The sequence below is a fragment of the Buteo buteo genome, chromosome 24 (genome assembly GCF_964188355.1).
Source record: "Buteo buteo chromosome 24, bButBut1.hap1.1, whole genome shotgun sequence".
Classification (NCBI taxonomy): domain Eukaryota; kingdom Metazoa; phylum Chordata; class Aves; order Accipitriformes; family Accipitridae; genus Buteo; species Buteo buteo.
The window spans coordinates 18,675,846-18,689,401 of NC_134194.1; the positions used below are offsets into that span (position 1 = coordinate 18,675,846).

The 13,556-nt window shown below is 40.3% G+C and overlaps 1 protein-coding gene across 7 annotated transcripts in view; it reads left to right on the forward strand.

Moving 5' to 3' along the window:
• KCNIP1 (potassium voltage-gated channel interacting protein 1) overlaps window positions 1–13,556 on the forward strand; it is a 365,574-nt gene that overhangs the window by 244,958 nt on the left and 107,060 nt on the right. The window contains exon 1 of one of the 7 annotated variants that reach the window (XM_075056630.1): window positions 6,385–6,625. The exons of 4 other annotated variants lie outside the window; for them this stretch is intronic. In XM_075056630.1, coding sequence (XP_074912731.1) covers window positions 6,415–6,625 — 211 coding nt within the window. In that variant the 5' untranslated portion in view covers window positions 6,385–6,414. Of the gene's footprint in view, window positions 1–6,384; window positions 6,626–8,614; window positions 8,721–12,623; window positions 12,705–13,556 lie in introns of those variants that run through there. 2 more of the 7 variants (XM_075056633.1, XM_075056632.1) reach the window with 2 other exon arrangements.

Here is a 13,556-nt window from a genome sequence, read left to right on the forward strand (position 1 = left end):
TGCTGAAGATTTATGAAATGTTTGTAAAGCACCTTGAAAGCTTTGCATGGTGTGTTACTTCTTGAAGTGCAGATTACTGAACAGTGTTTAAAGAGATAACTAACAAACTGAATGCTACCATATGCAGTATTAATTGCATATGCAAATACAGCAGGCTTCATTATAGGATTCACTGGCATTTGCTGTGAACTCTGTGACACATTGCTGTAACAGCATGCTTTTATTTGAAGTAAAAGAAAATAAATGAATCCAAAATTACTTTGGGGATATCTTTAGCAAATCTTTCCTTTACTTTGAAGTAGTCAATTAGCCACCATTCAAACTTCCTGTCAGACCTGCCATCCTGAAACATCCAGAAAATGTTAGAAGTCAATAGGTGCTTCTAGCTGAAAAGAAGTTTCCTTCTGCTCTGAAAGATGACACCAAACTGAAAAGGGTAGGATACATCACCAGCTGATTTTCTTCACGATAGGAAAATGTTAAAAAAACCCACTCGTTGGATTTATTTCCTGTATTCTGGACCAAGAGATGGCCTGTAGCAGAAGAACGGGTAAGATCGTGGTCTGTGGTGTCCTCATTGGCTCTGGAGATTTGTCAGGGAGAATAAAGGAAAAGGGACTGCTGGGCTTGCACACCAGGAGCCTCAGGGCTCTGCCTGGACATTCAGCTAGTGGTGGAGGCTGGCGGCTGGCATGGGAGCCTGCCCTCAGGGGACACACTGGGCAACGCACATTTGGGTGTTTCACTCTCAGGCAGTGATGTCTGCATGCAGATTTGAGTGCAGTCTTTGTGCGTGGGCCTGTTTCAGAGTAGTTCTGCAGTCCTAGAGAAGAGCTTGCACAGCCGTCTGCAGCATGAAAGATGTAAGCAGAAGGAAAATCTCAGTCAAGACCTACAGGAACCAGAAACCAGAAGACCAGTGAGGGGAGAGTTGACTAGAAATGTGAAAAGACTGAAAGGGCATTTGAGGAGGTATGAAGAAAAATGAAACGTGGCAGGAACTGGAAGTATTGTGAGGTTCTAGGGATTGCAGGGGGAAGTGGCTAAATGATGTTGAAGGAGAGAACGGTGTGACCTTGAGTTAAGCCAAGAAGGTTAATTCAGAAGTACAGATCTGATGTTTTGGCTGGAAATGGGATATTCTGGCACAGTAGCTGAAACTAGTGCTGTGATGACAAATTTCGGCAATGTTTTGCTGCAAAGAAAACCCTTCTAAATAGAGAAGGTCGTAACTAAAGAAGTAGCAACCTCTCTTTTCGCTACTGGAATTAATTTGCAGTATTTGCAGAACTAACTTGCTGGCCAAAGGGGGAAAATAATAAATGGCCTATTTAAAGTGGTTAAAAAGCTTGTAATGGTTGCGGCTTTACAGTTCTGCTAATTTATGAGAAAGGATGAGATGCAGGTTCAGTGGCAGTTGGTGACAGCTCTTCACTTCGAATGTTTCCTATTAAGCAATGCAGCAAAATATACAGAAGCAGAAACAGCGTGTATGATTTAGACCTGTATGTTACCACATCATTCTTATGGCTTTTTTTTTTGTTTACATTGAAAACTGAAAGTGTGCTTTCCGCTTTGGGATTATTTGTTCTCCCAACTATATCAAGTTTAATTGCTTCTTCAAACCATGAGACAGTGCAGTATTTCAGAGCTAACATTCTTTGTAAATCCTGTCACTCATTTCACTCCCTGAATTGATAGGGTTCGTATATTAGAAATGAAGCTAGGTGGCAACTCCATTTTGAAAAACCCCATGCCACTTACGCTTTTTAAAAGTGAAGAGCTATGTTTTCAGGCAAAGGTGCTATCTTTCAAGGTGGAGTATTTTTGGACTGTCTGACTGGAGATACTTCAGACTGTATTTCAGAGGCAGTGAGGGCACCCACTCCAAGATGCTTGTTGTGAAAGCTGCACTGCAATGAAGGGTTGTGTTAGCAGCGAGGCTTGGTTCCTGCGATTCAGGGAGTAGCTCTACAGGGTAGCAAAGCTCTGAGTGTGAAATCATTAGACATTGCTCTTTATCTTGGGCTGGCCGTGATCACAGCCATTTTGGACAGCAGGCAAAACTTCTGGCTTTGGCTGCAAAAGCTGTAGATGCACTGCTGGGATTGGGGAGAATGAAAGCCTGCATAACTCACAAGAGAAAAAGGGGTTTCCTGGCTTTAGGTGTTCCTAGAGCTGTGAGGGTAAGCGAGGAGTGGAGGAGGTAGATTGAGGATTTAAATGGCTAATATCTAGTCAGAAGTTAAATTAGGGAGCTAAACTGGAGGCAATATCAAAGAATCTAGAAGAAGGAACCCTCAGGTAGGGAGACCTGCTAGAGAAGAGTCTGGTCTGCGAGCCAGAAGACATCACTATGCAGAGATCATGGGGAAAACCCACTACGTGAGTGAACAGAAGGGGAAGCAGGGGACCTGCTGGGGTGGGCATGGGGAAGCCTGTGTCACCCAGCAGTGAAAGGCTCCGTAAGTACGAGACAGGAGAATGAAGACTACAGTGCCCTCAGAAGAGTGTTTGATTTCTGAACCTTGCTAATGAGAGCCTTTAGCATTTGTGTGAACACATGCTGTGTGACACAATGCAAAAGTTGCATATATTGTAAAACCAGGCTCTCAGAAAGTTAGAAAATATTATAATTAAATTCACTAGCAGAGCTTTAATTTAGTGCCCTGAGCAGATACTTCATAAGCAAACCCATCCTTTCTTCCCCATGCAGTCCTGTTTCTTTTATTGCACAGCAAGATGTTGTCTCCTTAATTTTCTAGGACTTTTTACAGAGAAAACAATGTATTTTAACCGTACCCGTGGTCAAAACCATACAGGGTTTTTTTTGTCTTGAGACTTTTTCTCAGTTTCTGTTTTTTTATGACATCCTGATGCAAGTACATATCCTTAAATATCCCAGCTGCATGCAATTAAAAGCACAGTCTGATAAGGGAGAGCGTCAGATGAATTGAAGGATGCAGGGCACACATACGTAATATGGATTTCTTCTAAGATACTACTGTTTGCCAGAGATTACTGGTAAAGAAATACAATGCTGCAGCTAAAGGTCTCTGATTTGTATTCAACTCAAATCATAGGAATTACAAATTATTCCATTTAATATGTGTTTGACAATCTAAAGCTGAGTTTGTGCTTCATTTCCAATTTCACCACTAGATCATAAAGATTACGCTAACATCTTTCAATGGTGAAGAGCTTAATTAAATTAAAATATTCACTCAAATGTAAGTTGCATGCAAATATGAAAATCAATTAATGAATTTTGTTTGTGTCTTTAGGAAGGCATTGTGCATAATGTAATTAATTGGTCTCAAATTTTTTCTTTAAATATAATTTTGAACAAATTATTAACAAAAATTGTGGGTGTCTTTTGAGCTTGCATATCATTTGCAATGATTTGACTGATGTAATACATAAGCCAGTATAGGTCCTGTGCAGAAATTGCTGAAGTAATTTGTCAGCTTTTATATAGTATAGATATACATTTTAGACATTCAAATAAGATTTAGCTGAGTTTTAAACTGACCTTAAGATGTCATAAAACGGGCACTCCACACTCAAGTTAGCTCCCAACTTCTGATGTGATTTTTTTCAGGCTTGGTTACAAATATAAGTTGGGACAAGAACCTTTCATTTCCACTGATGCTTTCAGTTCTTTTAAATTAGACTTTCGGGGGGGCCTTCCTAAACATACTGTTTGATGTAATGCTTTTTAAATCTAATTTGCTATTCAGTTGTGGGGTAATAAAATGTTTGTCACCTTTGACATTTTCTATGTAAAATTTTCCAGTGCATATTGCAAAAATTGTAGATGAGTGCCATGTACTAGAGGCAGTATTTGTTGTGAGGGCTGGTTGTTTAATGCTACCTTAAGATAATTTTCTGTAGCTTTTTGACCTTTTATGAAATTTCTTGGTCAAATGTTTCTCTTGGTCTCAACTGTCCTTTAGGAAAACAAAAAAATAGCCAGACCCATTCTACCTTTCTCTGTACAAAGTCAAAGAAAACATGTTGATGCTTTGCCATAAATAAGCTTTCACAGCTGTCTTTGTTCTGTGAAGCCATTGACTAGGGAATAGCTGAGGTTCCCAAAATTATACATGTGTCTTTGACAGCCAGAAAACCCCACTTGCATTTGAGAGAGAGAGAGATATGTTTAAAATATATATACAATATTCATACAGCTTAAACATGTAGATAGAGAGATTCTAAGAGATTTTTTAGAAGCCCATAAAGAGACTAAGGTAATTTCTTTTCTAACTAAATGCCTCAGTTTCTTAGGATAGTCTCAAGCAATTCTAAATATATTACAAGATGTGACTTGTAATTCATAGAATTAACGTATGTCTTTAAAAATATAAGCAAAGCCTAAACTGAGTCTTTTATTAATGTGGCATTAAAAAGAGTGACTCTGAAAATATGCTTCAGGAGTTTCTGTCCTTCCTGAGACTGCATGGCAGGAAAACACTTAAATTGCAATGAGGAAACTGCAATTTATAGACCTTCATGATACCTTGGTCTTAGAGAACAGTGAAGAAAATAAAAATAAATGAATCTCACTGATCTGGTGTTATTGCACGTCTGCCAGTGCTGCTCGGCGCACTGTTCCCACCTCAGCAACTCCTTGTCCTTGCTCAACTGCTGACAGTTTCAGTGGAGCCAGGTTTGCTCTGCACTTTCCCAAGCCTGAAGTGAAACCTGAATATTAGTTGGAGAGTCCCAATAGTTTTACAAATCTAGACAGTACTAGGCAAATAGGTTTTTACTAAAAAATTGAATAGATGGCTTTTGAAAACACTAAAGCATTTCACAATGACTTTTAAAGAATGATTTGGAAATTACGTTTCTCTTAAATACTTAAAGCACTATTTTTTAAAAATACAAAAAAATGTGGACAAAAAAAAAACTCCAAACCACTTCTTTTTGACTCAAGCCATTTAGATTAATCCCTAGCTAACTCAGAAGTTTTGCATTTCAGCTGTTAAAATGCAAAATCTGTTCCCTGCTTAGTCCTGATAGTCTCTGCCGGGTTAGTTTACCCATACCTCTCCTAACTTTGCTCTCTCAGAGGCAAAGGGACTTCTGGCATTTTCAAGGTCCTATAAATTTGGTGCAAATGGACCGTATTCCCTCATACGGAAGTGGTGGGACAGGGCTGGGTGGAGGACACGGCCTGTCATGGTGTTACGTTCTGTCTGAGCACTTCAGTCTTCCCGTACACATAACTGGATCTCTTTTTCCTGTGAGCCAAGATTGCTGAGGAATGGGCATTTAACAGAGAACTCATTTGTGTCATGAGCGAAGATATACAGCTACTGACCATGCAGACATTCATCTTGCTGGTGCTAGCTCGTGTGAGCAAGCTGAGCAAAGAGGGCTCATGCTGGAAGACTACATGGTGTGTTTCCAGACAGGAATGTTTCTGTTTAGTGAAACACTGCTTGTCATAAAAATAGCTTGAAGTGCCATTCACCACCTTTGCTGCAGCCGTTGCCATCGCACCTACCTTTCATGTCTTTTCTAGAGCCTATTTAGGGTAGCAGCAGAGACTGCCCTGACCTTTCCAGTGTTCTGCAGTGATGGGCATTTCCTGCTCTCCCCAATTTACAGTCCTGGCAACGTTTGTGTAAGAAAGATGAGCCAACTAATTAAAAGCAGAATTTTTAAAAGGTTAAAGTCCAGCCTGCTGTCTGGGCTGAGGTGATACATTTCCAGTTGCTGATTCATGAGAGAGACTCGAACAAGACCAGAAGGCGTCCCTGACGTCATTGGGGAGAACCTGGAAAGGCAAATGCTTGTCTACAGGGATTATTTGGAGGGGGGAGGGGGGTTGAGAGGCCTGTGACAGGAGATAAAGCGTAACAGCCGTATCCAAATGGGCGTCAGCAACATCAGGAAAGCATTTGTTTCCTTCTCAATGCCATGGTGAAACTGGGCCAGTAGTATGAACTGCTATCTGCTACTGGAAATACATTGTTGTTCTGAATATATACGTAAGGAGATTGTTGCCCTTCCTCTTCTCTTTGCTGTTCTTAAATATACCAGCTGTGAGAAAAATAAAGCACAGTACTTCATCAAAAATTGCTGAATTTCTCTGATCGGGGTGGGTTGGCCTTGTCCAGCTTCCAGCTGCCCGCCCAGCTGCTCTCCCCCTCGCCGTCCTGGTGTTACAGGATTGTTTCTCACCTATTTTTCCTCACTCCCAGGCAGCCTTTTGCCCTCTCTTAAACGCGCTTTCCCAGAGGTGCCACCAGCTGCGCCCGGCGCGGGGGGGCCGCTGCAGAACCGGCTGGAACTGGCTGAGTCCAGCTCGGGGCAGAGCCAGCCTCTCCTCAGAGGGCACCCGAGGCCCTGTGAGGCGGTTTCATTTCCAGGCGTCCTGCTTCATTCAGAAGGGATTTCTGCTTTATGTCCTGGGAGGAATTCAGTCTCTTGGTGGCTGAAACGGGAAGGGTAGGAGAGGGAAATCAAACGGCCCTGCGCAAGGAGGAGCTGCGACCACCCTCGCCCAGGACCAGCCTGGGGACAGACAGGTCAGAGGGGGCCTGGAGATCAAGATGTCCCCGCCTGGCAGAAACTTGTGAAAATACAGTGAAGAAAAGCTTTGATATAGAAGAAGGTAAGTTGAAGAGGTTTTCGGATGTTTCTGGGTAGCAATGGCTTTCCTTATTTTAAAGATAATATAAAGGCTTTTGTATGTCAGTGCATATCATACACATCACATAAAATAATGTGAAACTCATGATATAATGCCGGAATGAAAGCTCAGTTTCAGTTATTCCAAATGATTTCCCAAAATTCCTGATCAAAAAGTTTGTCGCCAGTTTCCTCAAAAGCAAGGTACTTTTCAAAACATATCCTAGTTTGTAACCAAAGGAGTTTTGCTTGAAAAATGTGTAACAGGTTATCTTTTGTATTGTAATAATTTCTAAATGGGCAATCTATGATTCCACGTGAACAAAATCCCCAAACCACATTTGTGTCTTTGACTTGAGAAAGGATGTGAGGATTGAGAGCTTCTGAGGTGATGGGATTCAGCTTGTAGGGAAAAGCCTAACACCAACTTACAAAACAAATAAATATGAGGTCAGTATGGGATTCCACAACAAGCTACCTGGCTTTCTCTCATTATCAAGTTTTAAATGAAAACACTTCCTCTTCTAACAACATAAACTAACAGAAAATTATGCCATTCAAGATTTTTGTGTTTAAAAAATATAATTCAGTTCTGTTGTTCTTTGTCTCTGAAGATTAGTACTGATTTGGGGAAGTCCACACCACTAGCATAGACCTGTAATATCCAAGGGACCTACTCAATCAGAACATGTGTTTTACTGTTTTCTCACTGAAAGCCTGGCTTTCACCCAGACACATTAGGCTTAAATTTTCTTCAACAGTGTGAATAAAACATCTGTTGTTTTTAATGATGATTTGCTGCAAGTTCTGGTGCCTGTCATCCCTTCTGATAGTAAATTACTCATTATTCCAAGAATTAATTCAAACCAAGAAATGGTTCTTACAATAAAATTGATTCCAGCTACTCATCTTGCCATAATCTGTAATACCTGCAGTATTGGTGACAAAATCTGATCCTAAGTGAAGAAAAAAAGTTTAAAAACTTGGATTTTAGACTTGATGTTTGTTTAGTCATGTGTAAAATTTGTGTAGCATAAACACTAAAGCTGGGATTATGAAAGCAGACAAAGAAGTTCACCCATGTCAATGCCATGTGTTATAATGAGTTGGTAACTAAACCCTAACTCACGTTGGCTTGGCAGGCTCTAACACCTGCCTGTAGAGTACTCAGAGGATTTGGTAGTCACTGCTATAAGCACCATAAATTAACATTTGTTGGAAGTTTGCTTCTTAGCTGGATTTAATGCAAGACCCAGCCATTTGGCAGAATTCTATTTTAGGTTTGTGAGGTTTGTTTTTCTTTGGTGCTACAGCAAGTACTTTGAAAATTACAGTACTACTGTACTGTAGTTATGCCTCTGTTATCGTTGCCTTTTAGCTGAGGATAGGGAGGCTTATCCTGAAATTTGAAGGAGAAATGGTCAGTGTTGGATATGCTCCAACACCCAATCTGGGAACTGTACAGTACTGCATACTCTCCCCTCCTGCTCTGGTTTCCATACCCAGGGAGTCTGGTAATGGTTTCATGGTTTGACCCAGTGATATTCCTTGGGCATTTCAGAAGCAGAAGAAATTATTATTTGTAAAATGCTATGCTTTTTTTTTAGATACAAGTATCTAAGAAATCATCTTCATAAATAAGTATCGCCAAGTACCCAAAGAAACAAGTGGGTTTAGGCAACCTAATGCGAGTATTTGTAATGCAGAGAACACACAGATGCCTCTTTTTGGATCCAAGTTTTCTAACAGCCTAATTTGTAAATGAGCTTTCTGTGTATTCACACACTCCTAGTAATTTGGCTGGCAGACCTAAGGAAATGCAGTCATCAAGCTGTGAGTAGTTTCCCACGCTTTCATGCTTCATTTCCAGGGAAAGAATCATGTCTGAGTGACTTAAGGGGAAAGAGCTGCTGAGGCATATAAATACATCTATAATAAACACTGCTTAGAAGCGGGCCTGTGTCTTGGTGGAGTTTTGCTAGTGTTTTCCACAGAAAGCAATTCTAAATGGGACATACAAAGGTCTGCAGAGAGAAGCAGAGCCTCCTGTGTGGATTGAAGGTTACACATGAGCAGAGGTATGGCAAGTGTGTGTGCTTCCCTAATGTGATTAAAAATAACAAATGCTAATCTGACTTTCCATCTGGGGGATTTGCAAATGCGATACAAAAATGTCCATATCTGAAAGTGTGCGATCCATGCACAATTGGATAGGTAGATTCAGCTGCTGTTTAATGATTGCAGCTTTGGGTAGCTGTGGATCTATTAATATAATAATACTTTGGTGTTTCATTATCTGCTGTCATAATCCATTAACTCTATGATGTCTTCTCCCCTGTGCTCTCTGTATGTCTGAGACTACTTTGTTTCAGGGCTGAACTGTGATAGAGAGGAAAGCATTGCACTGGGGTTGAAAGGAGTTGATGGATGCAGCTGTGGAATTGGTGTTGAATTTTTTCTATTGAAATATTTATGCAGCAGAATGGTCAAACTCATTCATAAATATGGCACCTTTAAATAACTAGTTTTAGCCAAAAATAAACTACTGAGGTGACATACACACAACACATTTCATTTGAGCTTATTTTGGAAGTTAAGGTAGTTCACAGAATAGTAAGAGTTGAGTCTAGGCAGGTGCGAAGGAAACCACGAGCTAGATTTGTGGAGCCTGAGGATGAAACTCCTCTCCCAAGAGGCTAGAGCACTGGTCTGGTTTAGGGGTGAAATTCCATCTTTATGAAGTGAGATTTGAGTGTGTGTTCCCCTTTCCCAGGAGAATGTATCTCACCCCAAGAGGCACTCTGGTCCAGATCTCTTCTAGCATCTTTAGTTGGGGTTCATCATGTAATAGAGATGGGTTTAATATTCATAAAGCCAGAGAGGAACCGTGGTGTCTGTGGCAAGAGCACTCCAAGGATAACTTGGGTTTAGAAACCTGAGGCACGGGAAAGCAGTATAAACTTGGGTTCGTGTGTTCTTGATGAACGCCAGGATTCCTGGTCCGCAAACTTTGAAACTGAATTCCAGGAAAGGCTTCATGGCAGTGATGCCCATCGGAGGGAAGTGCCAAATTCCCTGTGTTACAGGATCAGTCCTCTTTGCCTTTCACACTGCTGCCTACGCAGAGTGTAGCCATTCAAAAGCCCCTCAGAGGAGCCTGTCTTCCTGTGCAATGGAAAGGCTGGCCCATGCTTAGATTGGGAGTTCCTCTAAGTACCTACCAGTTTACTAAAAATTTAAGCGGTGCTTAAGTGCTTAATCCTGCTCCTTACCATCACTAAACTGATATTTAAAAAGGCATTGCATCGGGATTTTGCTGCCATTTGAGCTATTTTGCATGAAAACCTGTGATTACCAAATGATAATGTTTTGACACAGTGATAAAAGCCAGGAAATTCACCATCAGCGGTGGTGTTTCTCTCTCTCTTGCCTTTACTGCATGACAGCTTTAGTGTAGGCAGTAATCAAGTAGAAATGACAATAGCAATTAACTTATAACCTTCTGCTTCAGTACACAATTTAGCATTCATTCAAGGAAAAATGTCCATTAAGAAAGTAAATATTTGTGTGTGAGTGATCTGTGATAAAAATTCATACAGCTTGGAAAATCTGCTGTGAATATCACTGTCAATATAAGTATGACTAGGTTTTTCAATTTCCCTTGCAGGTTTTGCCATAAAAAATATGACGAATCCCTTCTCTTTTCTTTCCTAGTTTCATGCCTTCCCTGTTACAGTAATTAGTCAGAAAACTGAAGTTTAGATAATATTCTTTATGCAATTACTGTCAATTGGTTAAATAGGCCATTTTGGCATTGATTTTTTCTCCCAAGAAGCCATTAAGTTTTTTGTCCATGGTTCCTTTCTATTTGTGATTAGCTAGGTGGGAAAAGAAATGGAAAATGCTGATATATGCTTCATGAATGACAGCTTCCTATTTCTGGTTGCTCCTTATCTGTGGTTTAAAGCCTGGTTTATTAACTAATAAGTCAAATTTCTCTGCATATTTGATCATTGATACTATTACACAGAATACTGAATATTTAAAAGTAGTTTCCAGTTAAACTCTAGCACTTGTGCTGCACCACAAGTCAAAGAATCACCTTACAAGAACTGCCCTCAGTGATTAAATGTATAAGATGCTTACATTCTAATTTGGAGTGAATGTATTGTTGGTGAAAGTGATAGGTTTAACACTGATTTGAATTGATCATCAGGATAAACTATGAAATGTCTCCTAAAATAGCTGCTGAAGAAACTCAAACAAAATGATTTTGAAAAATTATCCATGTTAATAGCTAGGCCTGAGAAGGAATCACCTCATTTTCTGTATTCATGAGCCTTTCAGAAATTTTATGGATTTCAGTATCTCTGAAAGTCAAGTTATTTCATTAAAACCACTAACTATGACCTACAATTAGGAAAAAAAAAATCCCCTCAAAACAAAAACAAACAAACAAAACCCTCAAAACAAAACCCCAACCTTCAACCCCAAACAGTACCATCTCCTTCTAGTCTTTTGGTGGTTTCTGAGGACCTGCTTAATATGAAAACTGCTCATGTAGGCATTGGTTTTGTTACCAAAATCCAGAATAAAACTCCTTACCACCATTGTGAAGTTAGGAAGCAGGCACTTCATTTATTGCAGAGCTGGGGACATGGGGAATCGCTCCTCCAAAGGCGTGTCCAACTTAGTATCAAAATCCATCAGTTTTTATAGACTTTTTCTGTCAGGTCATTGTTACATAAGCTCTACATAAAAATGCATACTATGCTCGCTCTTAAATTTAACCTTTATAATGATTAGTCCTTTGATTATATAACCTTATCAATATTCTTATTTAAAAACAATCATTGGTCAATTTCACTTAGCTCTACTGATTGGAATCTTCGATACTCAAATCGAGATGGGAAGGGTAAGGGGGTTTCCAAGCAGCATAAATGGTGTCCGTGACAGTTTCCTTAGTTTCTTAAAACAAAACATAGAAAAATCAGTAACCACCTGGTGAGGTTTCCATGGTTAGCTATTTCAAACTTTAACAATATTAAGGTTCCTATAGTCACACATAACACAGTTTATGGCTACGTTTCAAACTTAACAATCCTATACATTATGCTTCACAATTTTACTTCTTAATCAAACCTAACTCTTCTATGTGATTAAATTTTGACTTCTTTATCAGAATATTTGCAACAGTTTCACATGCTTGTCAGCATCAGCACTTTCTACCAGTTCACGCGTAGCAGGTGAATTTTAAAAGGAATCCGTGTTTGTGGTAATGGACGGCAATTGTTACCTCCATAAAGCTTTCCTCGTCTGTACTGACACATGTGCTGCAGAAAGCTTTTGATTCAAAGGAACCTGTTTTGCCCTTTGATATGGCATGAGCCCTACTAAAATGGAAAGGTGCTGCCTGCGCACATTGAGAAAAGTCTGGGGTCGGGCAGGCTGGTGCTTGCTGGCTGAGAGCAGCTCTGCCTGCTGCCCCTGCACTGGGAGACAGGGACTCTGCCTGATGGCAGAACAAAGTGACTGGCAGCACCTGCTTGTGAGGACAGTGGCTGGATGAAGCAAGCAGGCCATTAGGGACATTTGCACTGAGGGCTTGCTCACCAGCCGCCCCAGCTCTGCACCCCCAAGCCCAGGCTCTGATCAGCTTCAGCTGCTGCAAGCAGAGCCTTGTTGAGGTGAAGGCTCATTTGCTAATGAACAAACCTCCCATAACCCAGTCCACCTGTTTGTAGTTTATTTGCAGCTGTTGCCATTAAACCTGTCATATATGTTGCAGGTTAATAAATGCTGGTGTTGTAGCATGCCATAATGTGAGTGTGTCCTGGTGGTATGGGTGGTCCTCTGCTAAATGCTAGAGTTATGTTTACTAATGTAACGTTAGTCATCTTAGTGAGATTAATTTGTTATGCAACATTTCTGCTTGAAAAAATGTGTTTGTGCAAAATGTGTCTCCTGTTAGGAGTGGCTCTTGCCACTGCTAGGTGAGCACCTGAGCTGAGTGCTAATGCACAGAAGACTGGATGCCAGGCAAGAAAAGAAGGCTCAAAGGGGTAAGTGCAATGTCTATCCGCCCTAGCACCCTTGAATGTCTTGGAGGAATGTTCAGATGTAGTAAAGCTGTTTCAGGTATTTTTGTCTTATTTAGTCTTAGGACTATTTATTTAGTAGTCTTATTTATTTATCCAGATGTTTTCAAGCTAAAGATTTTGATATATGAGTTACAGAACATTTTTTTAAGCATATTGAGTGCTTCTGAAACTTTTTTTGGATATTGCTTTTTCTTTACTAGGCTATTTAGCTGTAAATAGACTTGCCAATTGTTTTAGTCTAGCAAAAATTTTGAGTTATATGACAGGGAGCTTGTGTAGCTACCTGGGTGGATTCAGGCTTGCAGAGAACAGGAGTGCTCTGAAGCTGAATGAAATGCATTGCTTGGTTTTGATTTAGTGCTAGACTTCAGTCTGGTACAAAATCTTGGTGGACTGTGGACGTTACTTCAGAATGAAGATTGATTGTCTAAGATTGTAGAGTTGTTTTAGAGTTGCATGTTTTAAATACTGAGTTCTCGATTTAAACTATTCTCAGTTCTCAAGGGAACCAAGAGGGCTGTGAACAACCACCTTGTAAATGTATTGATAATAAGAAATCTGTGTTTCCATTGTTTTGTTTTAGTAGAGGCCCATGCTAGGCATAGCTTATGAGCTGGTGGTCTGGGAGCTTACAGAGAAGTGGAGTGTGGCATGGCTGTACAGGGAGCTTGGCAGAGGCTTTGGAAGCAACAAATTCTAGGAGAGGGTGGGATTTCCTGCTGTATTTCATTATCTTACAGGTGGTTGGGGTTTTTTTTTTTCCCAATATATGGAAATGCAGATTGGAAGGGGGCGATAAGGTTCAAGAAGTTC